The sequence below is a fragment of the Wyeomyia smithii genome, chromosome 3 (assembly GCF_029784165.1).
Source record: "Wyeomyia smithii strain HCP4-BCI-WySm-NY-G18 chromosome 3, ASM2978416v1, whole genome shotgun sequence".
NCBI lineage: Eukaryota > Metazoa > Arthropoda > Insecta > Diptera > Culicidae > Wyeomyia > Wyeomyia smithii.
Window position 1 is genome coordinate 27,414,931 of NC_073696.1, and position 12,369 is coordinate 27,427,299.

General features: G+C 42.8%; 3 protein-coding genes across 4 annotated transcripts in view; 2 read left to right on the top strand and 1 right to left on the bottom strand.

Moving 5' to 3' along the window:
• Positions 1 to 12,369, bottom strand: part of LOC129727658 (protein phosphatase 1 regulatory subunit 14B) — a 133,144-nt gene that overhangs the window by 108,186 nt on the left and 12,589 nt on the right. The gene's annotated exons all lie outside the window — the stretch shown is intronic.
• On the top strand, positions 2,597 to 8,083 carry LOC129728191 (uncharacterized). The gene has a single exon (XM_055686606.1). It carries the CDS (start codon positions 2,597 to 2,599, stop codon positions 8,081 to 8,083), a length of 5,487 nt encoding a protein of 1,828 aa, XP_055542581.1.
• LOC129728192 (uncharacterized) lies at positions 10,063 to 11,114 on the top strand. Its single transcript, XM_055686607.1, has 2 exons — positions 10,063 to 10,864; positions 10,927 to 11,114. The coding sequence occupies exons 1-2, from the start codon at positions 10,063 to 10,065 to the stop codon at positions 11,112 to 11,114; spliced, it is 990 nt and encodes a 329-aa protein (XP_055542582.1).

The window sequence follows — 12,369 nt, forward strand, 5'->3', positions numbered from 1 at the left end:
ACCAAAAATGTATATGACATATTAATAAACTTTCTTCGGAGATATTGTTTGTTTTGTTGTAGCAAACAGTTTTGTAGAACATTCAAAAATTGTAGAAAGTCACTATAAAAAGTTCAATAACAAAAAAAGATTTTTAGAAGTAATCCATAGAAAACACCACAAAAGTTCATTTCAATAGATAGATAAAAATATGATGTCTTCCACAAAGTTGTTCCTTTTGAAATCTGCTACAATTTTGCTGAAAAAAGTGGATTTTTATATTCCAAAATGAGAAAAGTAAAATGGAACAACTTTGCTGACGACGTTACGGCTCTAAATTCAATGTTTTTGGGTCAAAATAATTTCGATCACGTTTTTGCAGCTTTGGAAACAGTGTGCGGTGGTCCGCTAGATGACGTGGTCCATCCAAGATAGTTTTACCATATATCAAGATAATAAACAGTGTTTCGCCAGGGTGATCCACTTAAGGAACTGGTCCATCCAGGGTAATTCTATCCTATTCAGCATGTTTTTTTTTTCTAAAACATGGATGAATCATTGAGTCCCTGAAACGCATGAATAACAGCAGAAGCTCAAGGCAATAGTTGCTTTTAATATGACAAACGATATCAAGGACCAGACACCAACACTTGTCACTCTTACTAAGGACTCTGGTGTCTGGTCTATGGTATCGTTTGTCAGTGTTAACTAGGTATAATATTCTGTCGACCGTGCTAGAGAAAGCAAACACTAAGCGACCAATCAGAAATCGAAATCTGTATATCAACAAGGTTGACAATTTTCAATAGTACTATTTATTTCGCATTTGAGCGGATGCATAAATGATTTTATAATTGATTGCTGCGAGAACGAAGGAACTCCGTTGAAAACTATAAACAGTTAGAAAACCTTAAGTCGAATCACATATGAAGAATTGACTCCATCGCTTATGATAGAAAATTCTATAATATTCCACGCAAATTTAAACGATATTGCACATAATTTTCAAACAAAATCGTGGTTTACGTAAGAATTAACTGAAATTTAAATGAGAAAACTACACTCCTATGTAGTGGAACTTTCTGAGAGACGTATTTCTACGTCGAAATAAAACTGGGCAAATCTAAACATAAAAAATGCAGCTCTATCTGTCTGTCTGTCTGATCCATAGAGGCTTGGAAACTACTGAACCGATCGGGGTGAAATTTTGTATATAGGGGTTTTAGGGGCCGAGAAAGGTGACTAAGATAATTCGAGACCCCTCCCTCTTCTGGAAGCGAGAGGTCCCATACAAATGAAACACAAAATCATGCTTATCTCGAAAACTAACCAAGCATATGGAACCAAATTTGGCATGTGGAAGTTGTTTTTAGGAGTAACAAATATGTCCATATTGCTTCGACACCCTTCCCTTTTCTGGGAAGGGAGGGATTCCATAGAAATGAAACACAAGTTTCTGCACATCTCAAGAACCAACCAAATAAATGGAACCAAATTTGGCAGGTGGATGTTTCTATGGGTAACAAATATATCCATAATGGTTTGACACCCCTCCCTCTTTGATAAGGGAGGGGTCCTATACAAAAGAAACACAAATTTCGCTCAGCTCGAGAACCAATCAACCAAATAGAACCAAATTTGGCATGTAAACGCTTGAAAATGTGTTGCGGCACCAACTTTGAAGGTCTATATCTTTTGATCAAAAAATAAAACCACCCCGAAATTTTCAGAGCAGTTTCGAAATTTCGTCAAAAATACTTGTGATTTTTTTCAGATTTTTCAGTGCCTTAGAACACAGATTTTCAACATATTGTTTTAAGTAGTTACTTTTGAACAAATATTTTTGACGTAGAATACGGCTTACGGCAACATTTACAGGGGTCCAACTTCAAAACCGAATACATCGAGAGCGTCACAAAAATTGTCCAATTTGAAACGTGTTCCATCCGTCACGACAGCAACAATAAGAACGCGAATACATAGACAAGGCAAATTGAGTACATACATCCCTCTCTACCTAGCAGCTTGATGGGTGAGCACCGATTCATCGATGCTATTCCCATTCATTCTATGTACGACCATTGAAGTGTTCAGTTCGTAGTTCGCGCGATCAAATTTAAATTTAAAGTTAATAAAGATAGTTTGCTAAGTGTTAATCACGTGTATTCCATCGATCCGTATACAGTCCACTCTAAACTAATCGGGCCAGGGAATCGTGAACAAACTTTGAGTGTCACGGGTTTCACGTTTCTAACCCACGTCTTATGGTCCATTGATGTGGAACATAAATTGGTCCTTCGAACCGGATCATAGCACAGTGAATGAAAAGTGACTCAAAGGATCGGTATCCAGTTCATATAAGGTTTCCTTCCAAGAAGGAATCATTCCAAGAACACGTGATAAAACAGCAGATCGAAAAGTACAGCCGTCGCGAAGTACAGTCGTCGCGTGCGCGTCGCGAGGTGAAATTGCGAGTCGATACAAGCGAGAACGTGTTCAAGGACGTTTTGCTGCGCGTGTGCTACGTTGCCGTTTTTGTGTGAAAGAGAGTCTCGATACGAACACTGTGTGAGAAAAGACCATCGAACAAAAAAGTAGTAAAGTGAGAAGTTTCGAAATGCCGCTAGAACATTCACCAGTAAGAAATATGCTAGAAAATCAAAACCAAGTGGACCAACTGCAAGAAGGTCAGAATGTTCCACTTCTGAGTCGAAGCCGAAACAGTAATACTCCAACCGGACAACATTCAAGGTCCAATTCGTCCGCTTCATTTCACGGATTCAATTGGGAGGAGGGAATGGATCTGGAGTCGATGCGAAAATTGAATGGCTTGTTCCGGCAGAGAGGACAGATCGAACAGAAGCTAGTGAGGATTCAGTTGACTTTGCAGACGCAGAGTAGTATGACGTTAGCCCAGTTGCAGTGCGCGGAGAAGAAACTAGTTGTAATCTACAGCGAGTTTAGCCACTTCCATAGTGAAATCATGGCCTTGATTCCTGATGAAGCATCGGATGAGCAAGATGAAATTTACTGCACTTTTGAGGATCGTCATACCGAGTTGTCGAATCACATCCAGGAAAGAATCAACGCTGCTACTCAAATGCAAACCGTGAGTTCATCTGTTTCCCCACAGGTTATTATTCAGCAGCAGCCGTTGAAAGCACCTATTCCTACATTTGACGGTAATTATGCTAATTGGCCAAAATTCAAGGCGATTTTCCAAGACCTGATGGCACAGTCCGGGGACTCAGAGGCATTAAAACTGTACCACCTAGACAAAGCATTGATTGGATCCGCAGCAGGTATATTAGATGCAAAAATAATCAACGAGGGTAATTATAAGCAAGCGTGGAAGGTGCTAACAGACCGTTACGAAAACATACGTGTAATCGTTGAGTCACACATTCAAGGATTGCTTACCCTACGAAAAATGTCTAAAGCAACATTCAAAGAATTGGATGGCCTGCTAACTGAAGCAACCGGTCATGTTGAAGGCCTACGGTACCAAAAACAACAGTTGACGGGTATCTCCGAGCACATCGTGGTGCATCTTATCGTCAGTGCCTTGGATGATTCGACCCGCATGGCTTGGGAACGTACCCAGCATAGAGGTGTGCTCCCGAAATACGAGCAAACAATCTCCTTTCTCAGAACCAGTTGTCAAGTGCTGGAGCAGTGTGAATCGTCGCAAGCTTTCTCCCAACGAACCGCCGTAAAATCAAAGTTTTCACCAGTCAACAACAAAATGCCATCGCTCAAGACTAACGCAGTTACTTCAAGTTCCAGCAAGTCTTCAGGTTCCTGCCACTTTTGTGGAGGTTCACATCTTAACTTCCAATGTGAGGAATTCAAGCAGCTGACAGCAACTCAAAGGGCAGAAAAGGTTCGAGCAAAAGGTTTGTGCTTCAACTGCCTCCGGAAGGGACATCAGTCCAAACAGTGCACGTCTAACAACACGTGTCGAAAATGCAGCCGCAAACATCACACCATTCTCCACGATGATGCTGAAAGGAACAGCAGTCAGGATTCAAAGGCCGACATTGCCGCGCCAAAGCAACCTGTCGCGAATAATCAACCAACTGTTGTTCAACCTTCTGTTTCGGTGGTGGATAAACCAGTATCCACTACATGCTCAAGCAATCACGTTTCAACATCAAAGACCGTCTTGCTGTTGACTGCTGTCGTTCAAGCCATTGATGAACATAACCAGTCCCACCCTTGTCGAGTCCTACTTGACAGTGGGTCTCAAGTTAACTTCGTCACCGAGAAAATGGCAACCCGCCTCGGTTGTTCTAGAATGCCAGCAAATGTATCAATCACTGGAATCAATGCCCTGAGAAGTCTAGCTCGTGATAAGGTGTTCGTTAAATTCCAATCGAGCTACGGAGACTTTCAAGCCAACATCGAGTGTCTGGTTACAACCAAGGTAACTGGAACTATTCCTAACCGAACGATTGATTTCAGCTCCTGGGAACTTCCTGAAGGCATTCAACTCGCCGATCCACATTTCTTCCAGCCAGAAAAGGTTGACATGTTAATCGGGGGAGAATTGTTCTTTGATCTTCTCAAGCCCGATCAAATAAGTCTTGGTGACAATTTACCACAACTTCGAGAAACTCATCTTGGATGGGTGGTAGCTGGAGTAATAAACGAGCCGTACATTTCGAATGCGGCTATTCAACACGTCAACCATGCTTCGATCGATTCCATCGAGGAAATGATGCATCAATTTTGGAAGGTGGAGGAAGTACCAAACGCATCTCCATTTTCATCCGAACAGCTGTCCTGTGAAGCCCATTTCCTGTCGACATACAAGCGCGATGCAACGGGTAGGTTTGTTGTAAAACTACCGTTTAAAGAAAACCTCAACCGGTTGGATAATTGCCGTTCTTTGGCACTCAAGCGATTCCTTATGTTAGAAAAACGATTGGAGCGTAATCCCGAGCTGAGGCAGCAATACAACGATTTCATAAGGGAGTATGAAGACCTCGGCCATTGCAGAGAAGTTAAGGAAGCTGAGGATCCAGGTAATATGGATACGTACTATCTGCCGCATCATGCAGTATTACGACCGTCAAGCTCAACCACGAAGTGCCGCGTCGTATTCGATGCTAGTGCCAAAATGGACCCATCAAAACTATCGCTCAATGAGGTTCTTCAAGTAGGACCAGTTGTACAGAATGGCATATTCTCTATTACGCTGCGATTCCGTAAGTACGCTTATGCATTTTCAAGCGATATAGAAAAAATGTACCGGCAAGTGTTCGTTGCGCCGGAAGAACGCCGATTCCTCCGATGCTTTTGGAGGTCCGACCCGTCACATCCATTAAGGGTTCTCGAGCTCAATACCGTTACTTACGGAACAGCTTGTGCGCCATACCAAGCAACAAGGTGTTTGGTACAACTTGCCAAGGAAGAAGGTTCCGAGTTTCCCATCGGCTCTCGAATCTTGACTGAGGACTTTTACGTTGACGATGCGCTTTCTGGCGCTAACACGTTGGAAGAAGCTCTCGAAAGCCAACGTCAATTAAAAGAACTGCTAACCAGAGGTGGTTTCCATATTCACAAATGGTGCTCCAATTCGGCAGAGTTTCTAGAGCACATTCCACCAGCCGACCGAGAAAGGAAGGTTCCTTTTCATGAGTACGGAGCAAATGAAGTAATAAAGGTGCTTGGATTGTTGTGGGATCCTGACGGCGACGTCCTCATGATAGCCAATCCGCCGAAATGTTCTTTTCCGGATGATGAGCTAGCCACGAAACGAATGATTTATTCCGAGGTGGCAAAATTGTTCGATCCACTCGGAATGTTTGCACCAGTAATTGTCATGGCCAAACTCTTGGTACAGCAGCTTTGGAAAATATCAGCTGGATGGGACGATCCCATCGACGAAACCATCCGCGAAAATTGGGCTACTCTGCGCGCATCCCTTCCAGACCTTGGACGCATTCACGTTCCAAGGTGTGTTATGTTCCCGAATGCGATTGCATATGAGTTGCATGGTTTTTCCGATGCATCTAACGTGGCGTACGGTGCATGCGTCTACTTGAGAAGTATTTTCACCAATGGATCCGCCAACCTACGTCTTCTATGCAGCAAGTCAAAGGTTGCCCCATTAGACGATGTCTCCATTCCTCGTAAAGAGCTCTGTGCCGCTCAGCTGCTTTCGAAATTGATCAGCCAGGTCGTTCCCGCGCTTCAAATGAACTTTCGAGAAGTTGTTCTCTGGTCGGACAGCACCATTGTTCTGGCATGGCTGAAGAAACCGTTAGATCAACTTCAGACGTTCGTAAGGAATCGGATTGCTTTGATACGAAAGGATACTAATGAGTATCGATGGAGTTATGTTTGCTCGGCCAATAATCCCGCCGATATCGTTTCTCGAGGAAAGCTGCCAGAAGATTTAAAACAAAATATTCTCTGGTGGAGCGGTCCAAGGTTCCTGTGTGAAGTAGAATATGACGTTGAAGACACCGAAGAGATTTTGGAGAATCTTCCCGAACTGAAAGTCCACGTCATAACCGTGTCAGCTCACGATTCGTTTCCATTCTTCGGAAAATTAAGTTCTTTTCGTAAAATCCAGCGCACCATGTGCTACGTTCTACGGTTTATTCGAAATTGCAAACGGCCAAAGTCTAATCGTGTGAAGCAAGTACATCTTTCCATCGAAGAACTACGTCAAGCATCCGAAGCAATCGTCAAGGCGATTCAACAAGCACATCTTGGGGACGAAATTAAGCGAGTGATTTCCAACCAAACATGCAAGCGTCTTGGTAACCTGCGTCCAGTGTATGAAAACGGTTTACTACGAGTTGGAGGGCGATTAGATCGCTCAGTACTGCCGTTTGCTGCAAAACATCAGTTAATACTTCCCGATAAAGATCCTGTAACGAAAAAACTCATTAGAACTTTGCATATGGAGCATCTTCATGTCGGCCAGGCCGGTTTGATCAGCATCATTCGTCAAAGGTACTGGCTTTTAAATGCTAAATCAACTGTGCGACAAGTAACACGATCGTGCGTTACATGTTTCCGAACAAAACCCGTTGAAACCAAACAGCTAATGGGAAATCTCCCTACCTCGAGAATTGTGCCATCACCACCGTTCGCAGTTACTGGCGTCGATTATGCCGGTCCATTCATGGTGAGGCAAGGTTCTTATCGTCCGAAGCTTGTTAAGTCCTACGTCGCAGTTTACGTATGTATGGCGACAAAGGCTGTACATTTAGAGATTGTGTCCGACTTAACAACGGATGCCTTCTTGGCGTCTTTGAAACGGTTCATTAGTCGGAGAGGAATGGTGCAGCAAATTCACTCTGACAATGCGACCAACTTTCATGGAGCAAGCAACCAACTGCACGAGTTGTACCGACAGTTTCAGAATCAACAAGAGGTGAAGAAAATCCAGCAGTTTTGTGAAGTACGCGAGATACAGTGGCATTTCATCCCACCAGACGCACCAGAGTTCGGTGGTCTCTGGGAAGCGGCGGTCAAGGCGATGAAAACTCACCTGAAGCGAGTCGTAGGGAATGCAAACCTCACTTACGAAGAAATGGCAACCATTCTAGCCGAAATAGAAGCCATTTTAAATTCTCGTCCGTTGTTCAGTTTGTCCAACGATCCTGCCGATCCACAGGTAATAACACCAGCTCATTACCTCATAGGTCGACCGTTGTCTGCACCAGCTGAGCCATCTTTAGAAGACACCAAGGTGAGCCGACTCGATAGATGGCAACACCTCCAGCTCATGCGTGAGCATTTTTGGCGAGCGTGGTCAAGGGACTACCTTAATTCTCTCCAACCACGTAAGAAGAATACCAGAGCAACGTCGAACGTTCGACCTGGCATAGTCGTTCTTCTCCACGATAAGACGCAACCTCCGCTCAGCTGGAAACTGGGCAGAATCACCGGAGTGTATCCTGGTGACGACGGCTTAGTGCGAGCCATTGACGTATTTTCCAACGGAGCAACATACCGTCGTCCAATCAACAAGGTCTCGATAATTCCAATCGAGGACAACGTCTGCTCTGCCCCGGTCCTTTCTGTTGATACGAAGTTTCAACCCGGGGGGAGAATGTTCCATCCGTCACGACAGCAACAATAAGAACGCGAATACATAGACAAGGCAAATTGAGTACATACATCCCTCTCTACCTAGCAGCTTGATGGGTGAGCACCGATTCATCGATGCTATTCCCATTCATTCTATGTACGACCATTGAAGTGTTCAGTTCGTAGTTCGCGCGATCAAATTTAAATTTAAAGTTAATAAAGATAGTTTGCTAAGTGTTAATCACGTGTATTCCATCGATCGATCAACCGTATACAGTCCACTCTAAACTAATCCGGCCAGGGAATCGTGAACAAACTTTGAGTGTCACGGGTTTCACGTTTCTAACCCACGTCTTATGGTCCATTGATGTGGAACAAAACGTAAATGTCAGCCTTTGATAGGTCGCTTGCTGCCTTTCCCTAAAAATGACGACAGCAGCGGGCAACAGTGTGTGGTTTGCTATACAGCGTGCGTGGCTTGCTATATAGCGTGCTTGGCTTGCTATAAAGCATGTGTGTGCATGTCTATAGCGTGTTTGGTCAGCTATATAGCGTGTATGTGCATATCTACAGCGTGCGTGGCTTGTTATATAGCGTGTGTGGCTTGCAGTATAGCGATTAAAATTATCTTATATAGTTGCAAATAAATCACCTCATGTTGATTTTAAATATTACAGTAAATCATTCAAAACTAAATCAAAAAATTGTCATTTTGAAAAAACAATATTCAGTTGTCAGTAAATGGCATTGACAAACATTAACCTCTTTTGATTTTAGCTAAGCCTCAAAATTTACTGAGTGTATTTTAACATTTCTTTGAAGAATGTTTTAGCCAGTGAGCCTGAATCACACCTTTTTTTCGCTCAAGTCCTACTGTTTGCAGCAATTAGTTGTGAAATTATTTACGCTACCGCAAACAGTAGGAGATTGTTCGTATTGAACCTAGTTAACCGGGAATGCACTATTGGCCCTCGTCAATAACCTCTTCGTAGCAACTACCTAAATTAAGCTATCTCAGTGCAATTTGATACAGAAGACATCCTCAAAACAATTCAATTTCATTCTTGTTTTGGATACGGTAGCAAGTGAAACTGCGTAGCTGCACATAAGGGGACATAAGAAGGGTTTATATATACTAGAGAAGGGTTTATATATACTATAGCTTCTGCTGTTGTTCATTGTCGTTACCGGTGCCGGCTATAGAGGTTAACGTCATCTGGAGCAGAAAAACCATTAAAATGATTAACCCTGTTTGAGCAAAAATATCGAATAGTGTAGGAATTATGAACATCTCTAATTTAATCCAGAAGATAACAAATCTCCCATGTTGTGATAAAGTGAGAGCCAACTTCATCCGTTAAGAGCAATTATATGTAGAGAATTAGTAGGTAATCAGTTCGAAATACACTGGCATGCAGTACGCACGTATCAATCTCGATTCCACTTACATTTTATTTTGCAATTTAACCAAGGTGTTGAACTAAAGTAATTACGCGCGCAAACATTGGTCCTTCGAGCCGGATCTCGAAGAGGATAGTTTTTCGACACTGATGTCCGGGCAGTTCCCGTGAACCGAAATCTAGAAGTTGTCAGCGAGAACAGAAAGGAACGCTGTGCTTTACCAAGCCGATCATCGCCATAATTGAATCCAGCGAACGCCATTGTAGAGAGGAAACAATAGACGCTGGCTTTTTGGGGAAGTAAATTGCATGATATAATGCACGGTGCATGTTGCGCATAGTTTATGTGTTATTGGCGGATAATAAATAAGAACTGCATGCGTGTGTTGCTTTATTTTCTGGCAGTATATCTCAAGGTTTACGGTTGGTCTCAATTCTGCTGGATTTGTTTGATTGTCCGTCACTATCAAGTTGTCATTTTTGCTGCATTTCACTCTTAAGTTAAATCTGTTTTCGAGGTAGCGGGGCGGAACGTCGAATCGATCGGTCGTTGTCACATAAGAGGCAGTGTATCAATCCTAGACATTGCATCTACAGTGAATATTATACAAAGTATATACAGTGATTCCAAATGCCAGCAGAACTCAGAAGATTACAAAAACGAGAGCATCAGCTGTTGAAATCGCTAGAAGGGGCGAGGTTGTTTATCCAGAGGTTTGACGCTGAAAAGGATGAAGGAAAAATCAGTTTGCGACTGCAGGGGCTGGAGGACATCTTCAAGGAATTTTTCACTGTTCGTGGCCAAATTGAGTTACTGTTGGAAGATGCAGAAGTACAAAAACATTCTAATTCCGAACTGGAAGTGAAGCAAGAAGCATTAACACATCTTGACGATGAAAATGATCGCGCTATGCAGGATTTCGAAGATAAATATTATGATATAAAGGCTGAATTACTGACTCTGCTACCGAATAGATTGCCTACACTATTACGTACATCATCACATTCTTCTATTGCACCATCAGATGGCACAGAACCACAATTCTCCAAGGTTAAGCTACCTGAAATCCGACTTCCTTTGTTCAATGGGAAGATATTTGAATGGGTACCCTTTCGTGACTCCTTTCAAAGCCTCATTCACATTAATCCCCAGCTATCAGACATGGACCGCTTTACGTATTTACGATCAGCTTTAGTTGGCGATGTGCTTCAGGAGATAAGCTCAATAGGATTGTCAGCAGCTAATTACAGTATAGCATGGACGGCATTGCAAAATCGGTTTGAAAACAAAAAACTAATTGTTAAGGCACACCTAGATGCACTGTTTTCTGTGGAGGGTTTGAAAAAAGAGAGTTACGAACAACTCAACCATCTTTTAACCGACTTCGAGAAAAATTTGCAAATGTTGGAAAAGATTGGTCAAGATACGTCGAGTTGGAGCACTATCCTTGCCTACATGGTTTGTTCCAAATTAGATAATGCTACACTCCGTCAGTGGGAGACTCACCACAATTCGAAGGATGTTCCAAGCTATTCAGCAATAATGGCGTTTCTTCGGTGCCATTGCGATGTACTTCGGTCAGTGGAACCAGTAGCATCCTCAAGCAAATCAGAGCAGCGATTGTCAAGATCAACAGTTTGTCACGCTACCATGACATCGATGAACAAATGTGCATTTTGTAGTGACTCATGGCACTCGGCGTTCCAGTGTCCAATGTTCCAACGAATGACTGTCCCAGAACGAATGGAAAGTGTAATCAAAAATAAATTATGTAGAAACTGTCTTCGATCTGGTCATTATTCGCGGGCTTGTGAAAGAGGAGCATGTCGTTATTGTCAACTGAAACATCATTCAATGTTACATGGGTATCCCAGATCTTCCTTTCCGTCCTTGCAAACAATACCTCTTATATCAGAACCGCACCCTACACACTCGCAATCCAGACAAAACAATCCGAGCCAACAAGCACATTCTGAAAATACTGCCAACTCGCAACACTCCGACAATACGCCTGACACTGACATGCCTTCCACGAGCCAAAACTATGTCGCACTTCCCATTACACCAACACAAAACATTTTAATTTCAACGGCGCTTGTAACGATCAAGGATCGGTTTGGAAAACCGGTTTTGGCGCGAGCACTGTTGGATTCGTGCTCTCAACATTGCTTGATGTCCAAGGATCTTTTTAAAAGGCTCCAGTTACACGTAACTCCCTCGTACTTATCTGTTCAAGGCATTGGGCAATCACGATCTATCTCGACTAAAATTGTTTGTGCTGAAGTACGTGCGAGATCCAATGCGATTTCATCATTCATGGAAGAGATGCAATTTTACGTGTTACCGAAACTTACCGTTCCGCTACCGACGGCTTATTGTAATATCTGCGAATGGAATCTTCCAGATCACGATTCTCTGGCTGATCCCGCTTTCAATAAATCAGGGCCAGTTGATTTGATCATCGGAGCTGAATATTATATGGATTTGCTAGAAAGAGATTGTCAAAAGGCCACCGCAGCAGGCCCTACTTTGCAGAAAACTTTGTTGGGGTGGATAGTGTCTGGTCGAGTCCCTAATGATACTATCTGTCAATCTTATTCTCTTGCACACACATGTACAACAACGCACATCGAAGAGCAACTTACCCGATTTTGGGAGTTAGAAACATGTCGAAGCAGCAGTATACAATCGGTCGAAGAGTCGGAATGCGAAGAATTTTTCGAACAAACTACAGTGAGAGACGCACAAGGAAGATACATTGTGACTTTACCGAAGAAGGAATTTGTCCTAAGCAGGCTCGGTGAATCACGGTCAACCGCTTTGAAACGTTTCATGGGACTCGAGCGGCGTTTTGCAACCAATCCGGTGTTAAAAAAATGTACTCTGAATTTATCAATGAATATATAGATCTTGGTCATATGAAGAAGATAACCATAG

Excerpts from the sequence above, each read along its gene's own strand:
- LOC129728191 (XM_055686606.1), top strand. The coding sequence starts at position 2,597 with ATGCCGCTAGAACATTCACCAGTAAGAAATATGCTAGAAAATCAAAAC.
- LOC129728192 (XM_055686607.1), top strand. The coding sequence starts at position 10,063 with ATGCCAGCAGAACTCAGAAGATTACAAAAACGAGAGCATCAGCTGTTG. Across the intron at positions 10,865-10,926 it reads GATTGGTCAAGATACGTCGA|TGGGAGACTCACCACAATTC; the intron begins GTTGGAGCACTA and ends ACACTCCGTCAG.